The 19557-nt window shown below is 41.6% G+C and overlaps 1 protein-coding gene and 1 long non-coding RNA gene across 2 annotated transcripts; both read left to right on the forward strand.

The window, feature by feature from the left end:
- The first annotated feature begins 811 nt into the window (after positions 1–811).
- On the forward strand, positions 812–15128 carry pik3cg (phosphatidylinositol-4,5-bisphosphate 3-kinase, catalytic subunit gamma). Its single transcript, XM_008401427.2, has 23 exons — positions 812–1078; positions 1172–1343; positions 2248–2510; positions 3028–3114; positions 3207–3307; positions 3402–3571; positions 3649–3836; positions 4784–4891; positions 4990–5071; positions 5748–6177; positions 6254–6352; positions 6433–6568; positions 9086–9151; positions 9664–9807; positions 10024–10105; positions 11034–11137; positions 11231–11377; positions 11458–11548; positions 12347–12477; positions 13168–13279; positions 13365–13522; positions 13604–13685; positions 14625–15128. Exons 1-23 carry the CDS (start codon positions 866–868, stop codon positions 14822–14824), a joined length of 3366 nt encoding a protein of 1121 aa, XP_008399649.1. The 5' UTR covers positions 812–865; the 3' UTR covers positions 14825–15128.
- A 617-nt stretch (positions 15129–15745) lies between these two features.
- LOC103459665 (uncharacterized) lies at positions 15746–18389 on the forward strand. The gene is made up of 3 exons (XR_532789.2): positions 15746–16518; positions 16704–16758; positions 16853–18389. It is a non-coding gene; the product is annotated as an uncharacterized LOC103459665 (long non-coding RNA).
- Positions 18390–19557: the final 1168 nt, after the last annotated feature.

Raw genomic sequence — 19557 nt, forward strand, 5'->3', positions numbered from 1 at the left:
CATTTATTATCACCATTGTTCCCATTAATAGGTTCAAGACAAAAATAAATTCACTTAATCCACAATAAAAACTAAGAGTCGATCTTAGTGAGAACTTCATCTACGTTACAGCCTGGATGGGACTGAATGGTGTAGCACAAACATTGTCTTTTTTGTTGTTGTTGTTGCACATGTCCCTAAAAGTCCTGATCTCTGGTAGCAGTCAGTCTTGCAACGCATCTAAAGAGGCTTCTGACTGAAAAATGTTACCATAAGACAGTTTCATGACTGTCAGGATAAAATGGCTCAATATCCAGACAGCAGAAACCATATTCCACATTATTATACTCTGAATGACATCATTAGTTGCCCATAAGCTCTGCTAATCCTCCTCATTTGCTTTTGCCTCTCCTCTTTAAACCTCGGCCAGGTTAGAAAGCCGTATTTCGAGCAGTTTGATGGCACTGTAGAATCCTCTGGCCACGTTAACCAGAATCTTGTTTAATTCACATTAGTGGAAGCATGGTGGTGGAATTGTTATGACTCTGGGTTGGTTCGCTGCCTTTTCGATACAAAAACACATTTAATGTGTGTGAGAGTTGTTAGGAAGGTTCCAGCTGACGGCGAGGAGACACTCGTGTGGGATCGCACAGAACACGCCTGCAGCAAATGCTAAATTTAACCACAAAACCGAAGCTTTGGTTCGACAATTTCTGTCATCGTGCCTGAATAGTAATTTGAGTGTTCATCGTTGCTCACTCCAGTCGATCTGCCACTCGACCTGTCTGTGGCTACAGACAGGTCAGATCTTTGTGTCCCGTGGCAACAAGGTGTTTGCATAATTACAGGTAATGATTAACTGCGTGCGTTGTGTCCAAGCTAGGCAATGGACAGGCAGCAGATCCAGGTGAGCGACGAAGAGCGCGAAGTGGCACGGGAAGAGAGCCGCAGGAGGAGGAGGAAGAAAGCCATCACCTCTGCCTCCTCTGCCTCCATGGATCAGATCAGCGTTGAGTTTGTGCTGCCCACAGTGGGGCGGGGCGGGAGCAGCCCCGACTCTCTGTTGCTAGAGGTGGCCGGGAACTGGACTGTGGAACAGGTTGGGGATGCTCAGGGATTTCTTTTTCTTTTTTTTCAATTTAACTCCAGCAAACGGATGAAACATGTTTCGCCCGTTTTGTCATTTTTCCAGGTGAAAGCCCAAGTTTGGATGAAGGCGGTGTCTTTAAACCTCTGTCCAGACTTCTACCAGCGCTTCTGTCCTGATCACTGCATCCTCCTCTATCAGAAGAAAGGCACTGTGTGCGAGATCTACGACAAGCACCAGGTCTTCCAAACACTGGACTGTATTCGCTACTGGAGAGGTATTGGTTGCCTCTTGGAGCCAGAAACTATTTCTATCATGACTGTTAATGTAAAAACACTGAGATTTGTTCTAAACATGTATTCTGACTGTATGGAGTGCAGTATCGCACCTGCAGTGGACAGCAGCCATGTTGGAGAACAATGGAAAAGTTCTCATGGTGAAAAGAAACTAACTGCTGTTTGCTACTTTACTTATAAAGTTCTTTAAAACAACAGTAGCTGGAATTAAATTGCTATACAAACAAAAACAATAAACATTCAAAATATGGAAAAGACAAAAACGAAACAATAAAACACTAACAGAAGTAAGAGCAAAAGTCTCGAGGTGTGTTAATAAAACCGTGTTATAAACACATTTTTTCCCTTTCATTGCACAATAAAGGGGCTCTTCTAATACATAACTGCATGTCGTTCCACAGAATAGGAACAAAAGAAGAGCTACATTCTGCCATATATTTTCAGTCAACCCAGTTAGCACAAGGGCTCTCTTCATTTTTTCCCTCCTTTCATTTTTAACATGGCTTGTAGATTTAACTTATAACTCCATAAAAATTGTGCGTAAGCAAAAATTAAAGAAAAAGTTGCATTATTTCTTATGCGCTATGCTTTATACCTTGTAAAAAATGAAGGACTAGTTTCTCTCTGCAAACATCCAAACATGAGTAGCTGTCTATTTAAAGACCACAAAGTCCAGTAGAGGCCGTCTTTGACTGTGAACATTTTTGTAAAGGGTAAAAAATATTTTGTAAGGGTTTCAATACCAATTGTGATCTGTTTAGGACATTTTTGGCTTTAGCTTAGCATATGTAGCTTCTTTGAACTACTCCACAGAATCCTACTATATGACAACTAAACTGTGCCGGTAGGAACTTCAGGTGTCTCTTTTTTTTTGCGTTTCAATAGCTCTAAAGAAAGACGTGGGCCGAATCCAGCTGGTGCCGCGGCCGCAACCCACAGATGAGTCTCAGCAGTACCAGCGTTACCTCAACTACCTGATTGGCTACGACGTGACTGACGTTAGCAACGTCCACGACGACGAGCTGGAATTCACTCGCCGGAAGCTGCTGACGCCGCGACGCATCGAGCTGTCGGACCGGGACCCCAACCTTTACTCCATGGACCCCTGGGTCACCCGGAAGCCGCTGCCCGAACACCTTCTCTCCAAGGTTTGTTCACTTCCAGAACCCCTTCTTCACCCGACTGACCACCCGTGATTATTGAGAGGAAAAAAGAGTTTAGAACACTAAAAATAAAATTTGTTTTGGATTCTTCAACTGCAAATGTGATATTTTCCAACCAACCACCTCCGTGAGCTAAGAAGTGCTCACTTCCCACTCCATGCCCACTATGAAGGAGGAATGCTCACTCATGACCTGCGATTTGTGGTGACACCTTTAACGCAGCGCTGCAGCACGACTCCATCTCATTTTCCTGTTTCATGTGGGCAGCCTCCAGCTTCGAGTGGTGCTGCTCTGAAATAGTTTGTGATGTGCGTCGCTCATTCTGCACCCTGCATGAATGCATTTCAGGCAGTCAGAATGCGTTTTTCTTCCAGAATTAATGATTGTTGGGAATTTAGGAACAACATATCATATCTAATATCAATAATTTTCTTCATATTTCCTTCTGACAAACAAAATTGTGCCTTAATCTCCACCCTGTTCTCATCCTTCATTCTCTCAGGTTAATAATGGTTACATCCTGGTTGTGATCCATGTCAGCACCTCCAGCCAGACTATCAAAGTCTCCATTGATGATACGCCTTCACAGGTTGATAAATATAGCTCATGAACCATGCACCACTTCCTGTTTGATAAATATACCATTTCCTGTAGCGTTTCTATCGTTCCCCTGTCTTTTAGGTATTGGCGAGCTTCTTTGCAAAAACGACCAATAAACGGGTTTTGTTGGGAATCCCTGAACACTTGAGCGACGAGGACTTTGTGTTGCGTGTGTGTGGCAGGTATGCAGTGTGTGGAAACTCCCTGGGAAACTTCACGCTGGGGTCAGTGTGGTCAGGTTGGAGTTGGTTATTGTTGTTTCTGTCTCATGCTAAGAGAGGAGTATTTGTATGGCGAGAAAGCCCTACAGAGCTTCAACTGGATCCGTCAGTCCCTCAAGAACGGAGAGGAGATCCACCTGGTTCTGGAGACTCCGCCTGATCAGGAGCTGGATCTGGTCCAGCGGGAGGACTGGGCCCAAGTGGATGACTGCACAGGAGTCGCAGGTTACAATTTGAAACACCGCTGTTTATTTATTTCTACTCAAATGTGAGCTGAATTAAACTCTAAAGGTTTATCACAGGCACCCATGAACAGCTGACCATTGCAGAGAAAGACCATGAGCGAGTGTTCACCATCTCCATGTGGGACTGCAACAGAAAGTTTAGAGTCAAAGTGCTTGGAATCGACATCCCGACGCTCCCCAAAGTCCCAGAGTTTACGGTGTTTATCGAGGCCAGCATCTTCCATGGGCAGCAACTTCTGGCGCAGGTTGGACACATTGAACGATGAGCCTCCCATACACACTAGAGAGACTTTTTCACATGTTGCCACATAACAACCACAAACCTCAAAGTATTTTACTAGGAATTCATGTGACCAACACAAATGTGGAAGGATGTTTTTACAAAGAAAATTATCAACTATATTGTATTTGTTCATCACTAGCCTGGTTTTAAAAAAACAACAAAAAACATTTTGTTCTACGCTTTGCTTCATCCAGAGGGTCTGGGCCTTCGGCTACTGAAAAACTATTGAGAGGTTGACTGTGTCGAAGTTAGAATTTTTATCAAATTGCTAACATTTGGCTGTGATTTATGTTCAACGGTATAATTACCGTTTACGAGAAATTTTGTGCGCTGAAAGCAAACTATTATTCTAAAACAGAACAGAAAATCAATGTCATCATTCAGAACTTCTGATTTGCTGATTGGCCCGATTGAAATTCTATTGGAGGCATCCAAGTCAATGGGAGAAATTCTAGATAGAGCACTGAATTAGATGAGAATCGAATGGAATTGTGTATGGCAGTGACCAGAATCGTCACACAAAATCACCACAAAATACATTGGCTATAATATGTTATGAATACACAGGCATTCTCCATATACCAAAAACTTGCTGCTGTGACAAAAGTCGAGTTCACACACAGTTTCCTGTTGCGTCTTCCCTGGAAACCATAAGCCACCATCAATCCTGTTAAACTATTCTGAATTTGCATGATCAGCTTATTCATTTCGGATGCGGTGTGAAGACAATAAACGCTGCAGCTAACAGCATGAATACAGGCCAACATTGCCCAACGATTCCTGTAAACATCATTTGATTCCTGGATGTAAGGCAGCTGACTCTTAAAGGGACCATTAAGGTTTTTTTTTCTTGAAGTTATGAGCAGTGACTACGTTAAAACCCTAAATGACATCAGTGAACTCTTTTAGGAAAGAACAACTTCCAAGACGTTTAATGAAGAAGTGCTGTGGAACTGCTGGCTGGAGTTCAACATAAAGATCAAAGACCTGCCTAAAGGGGCACGCCTCAACCTGCAGGTACATCTGGTTACCTTCACTACTGTTTTGTAGATTTTGTCGTGTTTGGTTAAAATAGGGTCGCTTGGCTAGCTCTGAAACACTTTCACTAAATCCAGGTGATCTGTGGGAAGCAACCCCAAACCCCCAACTCCAAAAGCTCCTACCACGACAACACAGCAGGAAGCTCCACCCTTGAAGGTAAAATCCAGTTACAGCACTGATCGCCAATGAGTCGAGCTATTAAATTTAGAACAGCACACTGCGGCCATTTTAGTCTTGGACAAAGAAGATGTGTTTTTGGGGAAACATCTGTGTATCTGAACAGCTGATTTTGCTTGTGATCGACTGATTTATGTTATAAAGATGTACAACTTAATGCCTACCGATGGCTATTTGCCAACAGCAAATAAACTCAAGATGAAGAACTGTTGTAGATGACACAGAGCTGATGGAGTGACTGTACGAGCTGCTCGTGACAGTGTTTCTCACCATGGCTCAACAGGAGATTTAATCCATTCACAGGCTTTTCCGAATTGGAAAATGAACTATAGAGCATTGACAAATCAGGATTTTTACCAAACTGATTGTCGAGCAGGAACTTGGCAAGGTCGGGCCCAGATAACTTGGTGTTAGCTTGTGGTAGCTACCACAGTCCGTAGCCAGAAAAAGAGTCCTCTGTCTTTCTCCCTTCGCTTAAGTAGCTTCACACTGTACTTTATTAGCAAAGAACATTGAAACAAAGGTCCCAGGACGTCCTCATCTTCCAGTATTACATGCTCTTGAGATGTCGCCATTCCGTCATTTGCGATCAGTGCCATTTGCCGCCATCAACGAGGGAACCCTTTATCATCACACCTCTTTGTCTGCCTTTCAGGAAAGACCAAGAACCGCCTCCTGTACTACGTCAACCTGCTCCTGATCGACCACCGCTCTCTCCTCCGCCAAGGCGAGTTCATCCTCCACATGTGGAAGATGCCCGAAAAGAGCGAGGAGAGCAGCAGCAGCATCAACGCAGACAAGCTCACGTCGGCCACCAACCCAGACAAGGCCTCCTCCATGGCCATCGCCATCTTGTTGGACAAGTACTGCTACCCGGTGGTGCTGCCCAAGAGCAGGGAAGTGGGCAGAGACTGTGGGGCCAGCGGTGAGGAGGCTGACGGAGGGGAGAGAGGTCAGAGAGAAATGCCCAACCACCTGAAGAAGCAGTTTGCGGCGATCGTGTCCACTGACCCCTTACATCCGCTGAGTCCAGAGGACAAAGAGCTGCTGTGGCACTTCAGACATGAGTGCATGCGTGATCCGAGGTACTTGTTGTACTTCCCAATAACATTGTACTATATATTTTTCTTTTTGCTTAATTTATTCAATAATCTTGCTCAGGGCTTATCCGAAGTTGCTGGGCTCAGTCAGATGGGGGAAACAGGAAGACGTCCTGGCTACTCATCGCCTGTTGGATCGCAGCAATGCATGGGACACCAGGTAAAGTCGGCACGGCAGTATACATCTCTGTTTGTAGTGTTGATATTGTGTTGACCTGCTGGCACGTTGCTGCTCCTCAGTGGTCTGGATGTTGGTCTGGCAATGCAGCTGCTAGACTGCCACTACTCGGATGCCCAGGTCCGATCCATGGCGGTGCGGAAGCTGGAGACGCTGGAGGACGATGACGTCCTCCGGTATCTCCTCCAGCTGGTCCAGGTGGGTCTTATCTCATGTTTGTGTTTATCTGTTAACAGGCATTACAGATAACCTGAAGCTGCAGATGGACAGTTTGAAATAAGTAATGTCTGAAAACCCGTGTTACCTTAGAGTCTAAACTTTAGGAAATGAAGGAGGTTTGTGGTCCCGTCACTTTTTCAGAGGAAATTAGTTTCTGTTCATCTATCAATGTTCTACATATAGCAAGTCTATGGGATCAAAGGCGTGATTCTTCCTTCCTTCTTTCCTTGATGCCTTTTTCCTCCCTCCGTTCCTTTCTTTGATACGTTTTCTTCCTCCTTCTTTTTTTTCTTCCTTTCACTGTCTCCTTCCTCACTTCCTTCCTCCTTCCATCCCTTTTTTCCTTCCTTCCACCCTTGTTTCCTTCCTTGCTTTCCAACTTCCTGTTTTATTTCCTTTCTTATTTTCCTTATTCCCTTTATGCCCCTTTTCTTTCTTTCATTTATTCTTTCATTCTGTCTCTTTTATTCCCTCATTCTCTCTATCTTTCTCTCTCTTTTTGCCAATGTTTTGTATCTTACCTTTAAAATCTCTGAAGTTTCAACATGAAGAACATGAATGGATCCTATTCTGGAAACACAGCTACAACAACACATAGGTAGCCATTTGCACTAATAATGATCAATCCATAATCATTAAACCAATTTGGTGAAAGCAGCAGCTGCTGTGCATACCAAGTACTGTTAATGCTGGTCCTTCACAGACGGGTGTGTCTGAAATATGAATTCTAAATGCGGTTCTGGTCAGAGTTAATACATGAACTAACTGAGCTGCTGTTCGTTTCACTGAAGGCTCCTCATGTCTCGGTCCCAGCTCACCAGCCAGTGGAAACAACTGACTCATGCCTCACGCGTCTCCTCGCTGTGTTTCCATAGTCAACTCTGCGCTCAGCTTTGCATGAGCAACAAGCATCAGCTGAGGCCAACAAAGGGCCCTTTGCTTGGATAGGAAAATGAGACTTCATCTCTGCATGCTGTGCATTTTAATCACCAATGGAGGATTAGTACTGAATGTTTATATAAATACTGATATTGAAGGATGAAGCGCTCTGGAAATGTGTGGGACTGACTCAGCAGGCAGCGCTCACGTCATCCTGTCTGATCTATTTTCGAATGCCGCAAAGTCTAATCTTAGATTACCGCTGAATAACAGAACGGGAGTGAAAACACAGACATTTTAATGTGAAAAATAAGTACGTTTCAAAGTGAAGGAAAGCATTTTTGTTCCCCACTACTACAAATTTCTTAAGGAAGCCGCTCAAGAGGTAGAATTTCAGCTCAAACTGCTCCTGATATTTGACCTTGCATCCTCAGCTCCCCCTACAAATTCCACCAGGTGAGCACAATAGGCTCTGTGTTTTCACTTCCTTCAATGCTACAGTCAAATTTGTTTCAGTTCAGTTCAGAAATACTTTTACTTTTATGACATAATAATCCAGTCTCTTTTTGAGCAGCATTTGTTTATCACTGATAAGAACACTTTTATGTTTGCTATCTATGTCAGAGCACAGGAGGGTTAGATGGACATGAGCTTTGTTTTACTTGTTTTGCTTTTACTAGTGTGGGAAGTTATAGAAATGCTAAGAAATATTCAGTTTGTTCAAGAGAAATGTTTACATGTTCAGCTCTCGTCATCTTGTTTTTATTTATTTTTAGACAATAGAAAGTGGCTTTGTTACAGCTGAACACCAAAAAAGGAAAAAAAAACAGAACACAACAACAGCTTGTGTTTCATCAAGCGTCCCTAAACCATGATACTTCCACTTCTGTGCTTCACAGCAGGGATAAGGTTATTTTCCTGGACTGCCAAGCATGTCCTCTGCTCTGGTGTCCAAATAATGCAGAAATGCATTTCTGTATCTGTTCTTTCTGACAAACTAAAAGTCTGTTTATGCTTTTCTTGGAGAGGTTTGTTTTCAGAATATACTAGTTAAGTCACTTGATTTGCTGTAGGCTATTATTTGTACGGTGGATGATTTCTTTGTTTTTTAAGGCCTCGTTAATTTTCTAACATAAACCGTAATCTGTTACAACGTTTGAAGGCCTAAAACAGCTCTGTAGGTTTTCAGTCCTATTATTATGTCAAACTAATTCTTTAACTTACATAAAACTCTTCTTCCATTGTTGAGTAGTTGTTGATTTAAATTCTTTTTACCACAAAACACACTTGCGTCATCTGCAAACGGTATAGCCTTTGGCAGTTTAGAAACATTTTTACGGATATAATCAACTTTTTAAATTTCAATTGTAAATTCCTTTTCTGGTTTCTGTTATCTGCCTTTAAAGGGAGCAGCAAGATGATCAAAACCTAAAAATAATCTGTCTTGATTTAATCTTAGTTGGTTCCAAGCTATCTAGGTTAGGTGTTTTGGCATAGTTTCTATGGTTACAGTTGCCCATAATATGGTAATTGTTGAGCATATAAATATAAATGTGAATAAAAGAACTTGTGCATTGTGACAGACAGACATGTTTGTGTGTCCGTCTTCTCCTGCAGGCAGTGAAGTTTGAGCCATACCATGACAGCGCCCTGGTCAGGTTCCTGCTGAAAAGAGCATTGAGGGTAAGCTCAACAACAACAAGAGTTGCTTACACTTCATACGCTGCTGCTAGTAATATGACTGCATAAATCGGCCCTAATTTCATTCATTTTGGGAGACATAAATTAGCCAACATACGTGAGACTGATCTCATTCTCCGATCTTATCTACCTCTGCAAAGGTCTGGAAATCGGCCACTGTCTCGTTTTTTCAGACAAAAAATCAGAATCAGCAGATCAGACTTTTTAAAGATTGATGATTGGCTAGAAAACTGCAATTAGTGCACCCCTGTTATAACATAGTAAGGAGGAAAAAGAAAAAACATATGTTAGCAAAGCTGCATCTAAATGAACCACCAAACTTCAGGAACCATGCACTTTGCTTACAGAGAGTTACAAGGAAGTGAAAATGTACATGGGATAAAAAAAAACCCCTATGATATTTCTAGTGTAAAATTGACACGTATCCTTAAATAAACTTGTGTTTCCCCTGTTCTGTTCTTCAGATATTTCTAATCATTTCTTCCTCTCCACAGAGTAAGCGCATCGGCCATTTTCTGTTCTGGTTCCTGCGAAGCGAGATTGCCCAGTCCATGCACTACCAGCAGAGGTACGCCGTGTTGCTGGAGGCCTACCTCAGAGGCTGCGGGGAGAACATGCTACAGGACTTCAGGAAGCAGGTGAAGAGTCTCCCCCTCTACATTCAATAATCACAAATGATCCTCAGTTAGCAGAGTGTTATGATAAAAAAAAAGAAGTAATTTGGAGTATTTGTTCCATTTCTGACAGCGTCTTGTTTCTCATCCTTTTCTGGTAGAGCCACCTGTTGATGTTTTCAGGGGGTTTTTAACTCTTTGGATACAGAGCATAGTTTTTAAAAACTTAACTCTCTCCAGGTGGAGATGACGGAGGCCCTTCAGAAAGTCACACGTGAGATGAAAGCCATGTCTGCCGACAAATACGACGTCACACAGCAAGGTGAGGAGGAGGAGGGCTTCCATCATGTGGCTCTGAAATCGCTTCTAACACATTTATAAGGAAGATTTTATTAAAGTCACTTTCATTAAAGTTTTGCAAGCATCACAACAAACTTTAATGTATTTTGTTGAATCTGTAACTGATAAAACAACAACACAAAAATCTGTTAAATTTGGGAGATTGGTGATTGGCCGATTCTTGCATGAGAAACTGATCTAATCCACTGATCAAATCTATCTTTTTTCTCGCTCTCTGTGTCGGCAATACTACACACAGACCTGTTTCCATAGCAACTAACTGACAACAGCTCCACTTGTGTATCAGGTTTCGACACCAACAGGCAAAAATTTCCCACACAAAGAACAGAACATTGAGTCTGTCACAGTTTTATGTTTTCGGTCTTGTTGTTTATTTTGTGATTATTAATAAGTGATCGCCGTGGTTGATTAGCTAATTTAAACCTCTTCTCTAATGACCTGTGAGAGAGTTGGTGTGGGCTGCCTTTTAAAAAAAAATTTTTTTACTGAACATTAACACACTGCAGCTCATCTACATGTTAAGATTGTCAAAGTCAAGCTAGCATGACCTTCTTCCCTTTCCTTTGCTACTTTTGTTTGAAATTAAAAGTTTTTCCTGACCTTATCTAGTTGTCAGAGTGTTGACAATTAGTAGCCAATATTCTTTTATATATCAAGTGTACATTTAAGATTTAGTGTGTTACATTGATAACAGTTAAAACCAAAGCTGGTCATTGTCAGTGAACAGTTTTTTGCCCTAGTAGGGAGCTGGAGGGTAGGATCTCATGCATGTACCGTCATGTTGTAACGGCTTTATATGCTCTAAGTTGTGTTGCTCTGTCACATAAAATGTCACTTTAAGTGTGAGACTTCCTGTGAAGCTAAGCGTGTATGTGCTGTGTGATTGTCAGTTGTGATCCAGCTGCGTCAGAAACTGGAGACCTTGCAGTTGTCGGGCCTTCCGGAGAGTTTCCGAGTCCCTTACGATCCTGGGCTGAGAGCTGGGACTCTGCTGGTGAGAGACACGCACGCACACACACACACACACACACACACGCCTGCACCCACAAGGACCAACATCGAATCAGCTTTTGTTGTCCACCTGCAGATCGAGCAGTGCAAGGTGATGGCATCCAAGAAGAAGCCACTGTGGCTGCAGTTCAAACGGGCCGACCCCACCACGCTGTCCAAAGACCCCGTGGGCATCATCTTCAAGGACGGGGACGACCTGCGACAGGACATGCTCATCCTGCAGGTGGGTCAGCAGCCATTCGCACCGGTTCACACAGCCAGAGGTTCTAGGAAGTCCGCTCACGTCTTCGCTCCTCCTGTCAGATTCTGCTCATCATGGAGTCCATCTGGGAGACGGAGTCTCTGGATCTGTGCCTCCTGCCGTACGGCTGCATCTCCACCGGCAACAAGATTGGTCCGTTACACTCTCCTTCACCCTTATATGCTTTATCTGCGCTACAGCGCCCCCACCCACTTGTTTTTTCAAATTTTATTGTCACAAACAATAACCTGGATAAATCCATTGAATGTCTGCTATCAAATGAGGAACGTTGTCCCTTTAATCCAGACACATTGGAGTGATTTTCAACCTTCCACTTTATCTCAGTTGGATTTAAGTCTAGACTTTGACTAGACCAGGGGTTTGCAGCCTTTACAGCCTCTCAGGACAACCATTTGAGACTCGTTTAGAACCACAAATGTCATATGAGCTAAAGAACAAAATTCACCAAAAACTTTTTAGATAAATATCTAGTTTAGACATTTTATCTCTATATGTAGTATTTAAAATAAAAGTAAACAAAGAAGAGGATGGATATTTATTTGAAAAAATCACATGGATTCCAACCTAGTAACAAAGTAAACAGATCTAAAAACATATTGCTGCTGCTACTTAAGTGCCATTTCATGTGGGAATTTAGTGCAAATGTTGCATGAAGAAAACTGAAAAACAGTTAAAAACCTTTAATTTGTACCAGTCATTAAGAGCCTTTGTGGAATGTCCAAAGTGCCACTTGCAGTTCCAGAAACTTTTTTAGATTTTCATTTTTTACTTCAGATCATTTTCCTATTGCAGAACACAAGTGAATTTGGACTTATGGCGCAAAGTGACGGCCAGATTCCCTCCAATAGAGCAGAATTCCCTGTGTAGGGTTAGCCTGCAGCTGGTCGTCTGTTTCCATAACTTTCTGTTCTGCCTTTATCGTCCCTGTAGGAATGATTGAGATCGTTAAAGACGCCACCACGATTGCTACCATCCAGCAGAGCGTCGTCGGAAGCACCGGTGCCTTTAAGGACGAAATCCTCTACCAATGGCTGCGAGACAAGTGTGTCAGCGAGGAAAAGGTGCCCTTCACAAACACAAACTGGATGTTTCTGCACAATACAAAACCACCAGCAGGGGCACTGCTGAGAAAATATAACTAAATGAATACCTTCCATCATAGAAGTAAAGGAGAATCACTTCTAGTCCTAAACTGTTCTAGTCCTCCAACCGTTGAAAATATGCTTTGGAATAAAAATCATAAAGTAAATTATTATTTTAAAGAGAGGATACTTTTTTTCTTCCATTTACTATTTATGCAGTATGCTGTTTTTTCCCCAAGAATAAAAAATTCTAACAAAACATTCAATTTTGTGTTTGCAGTCTAACAAAAAGCTTTAAAAAACTGTGACTTTAACACAACATTTTGAACAAAATGACGCATAATTGGTTGTTTCAGGGAACAACAATCACAAGAAACATGGCGACATCCTGGAGGGACTGAGCAGTAGTGTTATGTAATCAGAGCGTTGCTTCGTTTCCTGCTGCAAGTTTGTTTACCAAATAGTAGGAAGTAGCTTTAGTTCCTGACAGGAAGGAAGTAACGGCCACAACACACACAGCTGGTACAACATGCAACCTCAGCATGTAACTGCATGTTTTCAAGCTTTGTGTGCGTGTGTGCGTGTGTGTGTGCGTGTGTGTGTGCGCGTGTGTGTGTGTGTGTGTGTGTGTGTGTGTGTGTGTGCGTGTGTGTGTGTGTGTGTGTGTAGTTCCAACAGGCCGTGGAGAGGTTCCTGTATTCCTGTGGGGGATACTGTGTGGCCACCTACGTCCTCGGAATCGGAGATCGCCACAATGACAACATCATGATCACAGAGTCGGGTAGTGTGTCTGTGTTTAAATATAATGCATTTTAAAAAATGATCAAAATACGGGCAGCTGAAAGATGTGCGGACGGTTTTTGCAGGGAACCTGTTCCATATCGACTTCGGTCACATCCTGGGGAACTACAAGAGCTTCATGGGAATCAGCAAGGAGTGGGTTCCCTTCGTTCTCACGCCTGACTTCCTGTACGTCATGGGAACGTCGGGGAAGAAGAGCAGCCCCCACTTCCAGAAGTTCCAGGTGGGAGACTTGTTTGTTTTTTTTATTGTGGATGCAGTCTGAAACAAAATGACCGCTCTTCATTTTCCCACGCCGCTGCAGGATGTGTGTGTGAAGGCTTACCTCGCTCTGCGGCATCACACCAACCTGCTCATCATCCTGTTCTCCATGATGCTGATGACCGGTAAGCCGCAAACATTTTCACACCACGGGTTTGTCATGAAGTGCAAGCTAACGCTTCATTATAAGCCTAAATTTAGAAAACCTCACCTACAGTTGAAACCAGATAGTTTCATACACCTAATAAAAGGACATAAGTTTTTCTACCTGTCTGAACTTCTTGTTTTTGGTTGATTAGAATTACCAAAATTATTTCTATTCGCTAAGTGCCAGAAAACTCAGCAAGGACATTTTTTTGTTACTTTCTTTGTATAATGTGTTAGCATTTAATTTGAGCAGGAAGGTCATTTACCTTAACAGGATTTGTTTATTATATGTGATATTTATTAATGCTAGTTGCTCAATGATTTATTGATTGTCTTATGTTTTAGACATTAAAGTTACTGGAATTTTATTTATTTATTTTTCTTTTAGTTAAATTAGACATTTAAAAATATTAAATTTAGCTACTTTTGTTTTAGTTTACCTCATCGCTGCTGTATGTAGCATGTGGAACACTACCACAACAAAGATGATTAATAACAATAATAAATTATATAAAATCAGGAATTACATTTTAAAATATATATTTTTATTGTTTTTATCTCCAAAGCAGTGCTGGAAAAGTTAGAAAACTTTTTGAAAATGCATGAAAAATTATTAAGTTTTACCCTGCAGGGGGTTTAAGTGACAAATCCAAACGCAGACTTCTACACTTTAAATGAAAATCTGAAAAGTGTGGCACGCTCTGTGATGTATTTGTTGAATCAGAATAAAAGTGCCTACAGTTATGCAGAACCTATCATATAGAGTTCCAAAAAATTTATTGAAATTTGTGACTGGAACAAAAAAGTGAAAAAGTTGAAGATGCGTGAATTCTTCTGAACATCCAAACAACAAACGCACCATCGTTTTTTTAGAAGCGATTTTTAAGACTGATCAAAGTCGTTTCTTTGACATTCAGGGATGCCGCAGCTGACCAGCAAGGAGGACATCGAGTACATCCGCGAGGCGCTGACGGTCGGCCGCAGCGAGGACGAGGCACAGCGCCACCTGCTGGACCAGATCGAGATCTGCCGGGAGAAAGGCTGGATGGTTCAGATCAACTGGTTCGTCCACCTGGTGCTGGGGATCAAGCAGGGCGTGGAGAAACGCTCCACGTAGACGCCACCTCCTGCTCAGACGGCCATAGCTACACTTCTTTATTGTTTCAGAACTTTTCCCTTTTTATATATATATATATATATTATTTTTTTTTCATTGAATTAACAAGGTAGATACTAAGTTTGATTGTAATTCAAGCAAAAAGCAAGAGAGAGACCGTTTATATCGCACTTTAAAAACCAAGTCGAGACCATATGCGCATAAACAAACATTTCTAGAGCTTTTTTTTAAACCAGTTTCAACATGAATTCAATAATCAGTGCAGCTTTCAAATGAGTAAAATTGTAAATTTTATTGTACTGTATTTGGCTTTTTTTTTGTTTGTTGTTTTTTTTATGAGAACCATTCCCCGTCTCTCCAAAATGCAACATTTTTTGGCTCTCAACTCTCAGAAGCTTGAGCTTCTTTAAGAGCTGAGGTACGGGGTAAAGATCTGTCTTAAAGGGGCGGTGTTATGTATTTTAAAAGGCACATAGTGCCATTTTATAGCACAATCAAGTAACGGTAGCTGTGTTTCCATTGCAGATGTGGTCAAAACTTTGTCAAAATAACACAATTTGGCAATTTCAGTGCTACCATTAAATAAGAAACACAATCAAAATCCCAAGTGAATAAATTTGTTCAAGTCATTAAAAAAACACATCGCCCAGCTATCCTCCAGCTACTTCCTGTTGTATTCTTCCTTGTTGTTTGCACCAGATTCATCATCCAGTTGTTGATCATGTGACTCATGTGATGGGGGAGGGGGGGGAGGATTGTTTGTTGCAGTTTTGTGAAATAAACCAATTTCAACACGGCCAAAAACTTCCTAGTGCCAAAACTCGATCAAGTGATATATGATGAATGAAAATGCAGCTTATGTTGCTTTCAGTTTTATACATCAAACAAAACTTAAAATAATTTTGATTTTGTAATTTTAACACCTTGATGTCGGGCCTCTGTCTTTTTAAGAAGCTCCTGCTCTCTCTGAATCTCCGCCTCCAGGAAGTCATCACAATGTTTCTCCTTCAAGTCGTTTATAGCCATTCTGAGTGTTTCACTGAGAAGTAGCTCGTATAATGAACTCAACAGATGCACAGTTCCACCAGATGTTTGCTAATTGCTGCTGGCTAGTCTGAAGGAGCTGAAAGGGGGAATCATGGCGAGCTTAGTGGAAAAGGCAGCACTTGCTGAGACCAAGCGTTTAGGCACCCCAAATGGTTGCCACTGGAGACTAAAGGGTTTCTCAAACATGCATGAAAGAATCAAAGCCATACTCCCTGTATGTTTTGATGATGCAGTAGCATTATGACATCATGTACATCTTAAAAGTTGATTTAACATATCACTGCCTCTTTAAAACCAGTATTTGTGTTCGAGTTTCCTTTGAAACACACTGGAAAGAGTTGGGTTGCTTCTTGGAAAAAGCTTGAACATGTTTAGTAAATAAAGACGAAGAAGCAAGAGTGTGTCTCAGAGTGTCATTATGAGCTTTGTCCACCAGATGGAGCACTGCAACCAGCTCACCTCTGCTCACCAAAAGCCTGACTCCATGTGAATCCACTCTTTTCTTTCTTACTTTTCTTTGTGTTTCTCCAGATTTTGCTGCTTGTGTTTCCCTCCTCTGAGTTCTCAGCAGAGAGTGGGTGTGTGTGTGAGTGCCCCGCTCTGTGAACAATAGATGTTTTCTATCAATCCGGCAGCATGCAGTGAAGGTATAATTTTAGACAGCTTTAAGTGCCTTTTCTCCAAATGACCTGATGGTTCGCTCAGAATCTGTTGTGTTTTCACCTCAGAAGCTTTACAAAAAAAATAAATAAATGCATCTATAATATGGCCTTAACGTGACTTCCAGTAGATTTTCAGAAATCCTCTTGTATTTTCTCTTCTCCCCCAGCAGACATGCGCCGTAGCTTTCCACAGGAGAACTCCCTGCGCTGTCACAGGCCTGTGAGGTTGGTGTGGGAGGCAACTGGAAGAAACTGGAGGGAACTGGAGCATCCGCGATCGATTCACTCCGTTTCTCTGTTCCATTTTGTTCCCCTTCAGGAAGACTTGAACCAGATCAGACGACGAGGGAAATCACTCGGCCCTGCGTTAGTGTGTGTGGGTGTGTGGGTGGGATTTTCCAGCTGCTTTACATCTCCAAGCAGAGGCTATTTGTCCTGACCTCGCTTCTCTGAAGGGTTACTCTGAGGTTAGAGGGCGTAATTAGTGAATCCAGGCCAGGGGTTATAGTCCTTCAGAGGCAGCAAGGTGCCTGAATGTATGTGGTTTGTGGAACATAGCAGTGTGGATGGAAAGGCTGTTATATGTGCGTGTGGGTGGGATTCACTCTGTTTATAGTGGGCGTCTTGGCCCAATAGCATAAATACACATTTAATGCTCTTTTTCTCAGCAATCAGGGTTAGGTTTACAGTGAAAAGGGGGGAAAACAAAATGCATCTTTGATTTTAAGAATTTAATGCAAAAAAAAAAAAAGATTCAGGATATTATAAAGACATTTCAAATCACAAATTTCACTGTACAGAAAGCAGTAATTCCAAATAATTTCCATTCTTTCTATATAGGTTCACTCTAAAACATGTTAAAAGTTGGCTACTGCTGATGTTGAACAGAATAGAAATAAATGTCCTTTAGTGTCCCACAGTGGGTGAATTTAGGTACACCAGCATGAGGTTAAAGAGAAGTGGAAACATGCACATTCACACAAAGATTAGCCATATAAAAATAGGAATAAGAGGCATAACAATTAATTTTAAAACCAAAGGAAAAAAGTACAGTGGGGCTACAGATATTAAAAATGACACTAAGGACAAAACAACTATGCAACCCAGTAGGATAATAAAAGAAACAAAAAATGTATATGATGTGCACCTATATTTGGGCATAAAAAACAAACTATTTATCATTGAGCTGTCCGCAAGGTCAAATTACATCATTTCAGTAACTGACTCCCTCTGCAAGGACCGAACTTTCTGCACTGTGTACCTCTGAAATTTTGTATCTACTACACAAAACGTTCCGTGCAGAAAAAACATGGCGAACAAGCAAGAGCACCCTTGGTGGAGGTTTGCAGAGAAGAAGGACATTGTCATGATTCTGTTCGTAAGGAACACCACGCTCACAGTTGTCTCTATGTTGCTACCAACTGTTTCTTTTTTATTATTATAAAACTTTGTCAAAAATGTGCAATAGCATATTAGGACCATTGTAGATATAAACATTTGAGCAAATTTCCGTCAAAGAAATCTCATTTTCTAAAAAAACAAAACAGGACATTTTTGAACTCAAAGTCAGAAATTTGCTAGGAAAAGACTAGAAATATTGAGATTGAGCTCAGACATTTTAGAGAAAAAAATGTGGAAATATATGAGTTTCAAAAGTTAAGGTTACAGGTTTTTCTACAAACAATTTTAATAATGTTTCTTGGACAAATGAGTTTGAAATCGAGTTACCTGAACACCAGGACAGTTTTAGCATGAACCAAGACAACATACAATGAAGCACAGAGGTAGAAATGTCATGATTCGAGATTGCTTTACTACAGTGACTCCTGGCTAGCTCGCCATCTTAAATTATGACTAAAACAAGGTTGCTTATTCAATCTTATGTCTTTCACTATGTACTTCTTTACATTGGTCTATATTACACAAAATCCCAATGAAATCCAATTTTGTCTTGTGGTTTTAGTCTGATAACGTTTCGAGGTGTCTCCTGCCTGTGAAGAACTTGAGAAGCAGAAGCCACAAAAAGCCAGCGTGCAGAACAAAATGGACAACATGACCAGTGAGCAGCCTTCAGTCCGAACTTGACCTCTTAACAGTTTCCCCGATTACAACACCTAGCCGTTTTCATTACAACCATTTAATATTTAACACCCTCAACACGACTGTACCCACAGTAACCGGAGACAAAGCGTGAAGGTGTGTGTGTGCCACATTAGATATCTTTACTGACAGGAAGCAAAGGCTCGTGGATGTGTTTGTGTGTGTGTATATGCGTGTGCGCGCGTGTGCGTGTGTGTGTGCGTGCGTGCGTGTGTAACCTGACGCTGGCTCTCACACTCTATCTGTATTTAGCATCAGTTACCATTGGGTAGGACAATTAGTCACCCAGGAGGGTTGCCAAGCAATTAGATTGGTGGGAAATAGAGTGCACAAACACATAAGACTGTGTTGAATTTATTTCATTAATTACCTCATTATAAGTGGAAATGTATACCGTGTTGTCGGGGCAATTTAATTGACAGTTGTAGAGGTTCGGGCTGAGTTAACGGTCTTATTTAAATAGCTAACATTACTATTGGTATATTTAAAATGAGGGCCTGCGAATTCCACGATTGACTTAAAACTGGAAAGTGGAAAAAAATCATCCAGTGAAATATAACACAAAGAAGCTCCAACTAGATTGACCAACAAGACATCAAATATAATTCTGGACATGCAAAACCACCAACCTGACATGACTCTGACTATTTCAACCCTACTTTGTGTTTAGCCTGAGAAGTTGCAGAGTAGACGGAGCTATTTGTGGATCTTGGATTGGCATGAGACTGCTGTTGTAACCGTCAGCCTGAAGGATTACTAATTGGAGAGGATATTTTTTGCCAAGGCCAATGCCCTGTGTTCTTTTTGTGTGATCTTTCTGAATGAATGCTTTCATAATCAATGAGGAAAGACTCTAATGGTTATTCCCATATCCCAAACTGAACTGGTGCCTCTTCCTGAAGCCTTAACCAGACAAATGTCTTG

This window comes from Poecilia reticulata, linkage group LG23, assembly GCF_000633615.1.
Source record: "Poecilia reticulata strain Guanapo linkage group LG23, Guppy_female_1.0+MT, whole genome shotgun sequence".
NCBI classification, from domain to species: Eukaryota; Metazoa; Chordata; class Actinopteri; order Cyprinodontiformes; family Poeciliidae; genus Poecilia; species Poecilia reticulata.

Excerpts from the sequence above, each read along its gene's own strand:
- pik3cg (XM_008401427.2), top strand. The coding sequence starts at position 866 with ATGGACAGGCAGCAGATCCAGGTGAGCGACGAAGAGCGCGAAGTGGCA. Across the intron at positions 2,511-3,027 it reads CCGAACACCTTCTCTCCAAG|GTTAATAATGGTTACATCCT; the intron begins GTTTGTTCACTT and ends TCATTCTCTCAG. Across the intron at positions 4,892-4,989 it reads GGGCACGCCTCAACCTGCAG|GTGATCTGTGGGAAGCAACC; the intron begins GTACATCTGGTT and ends CACTAAATCCAG.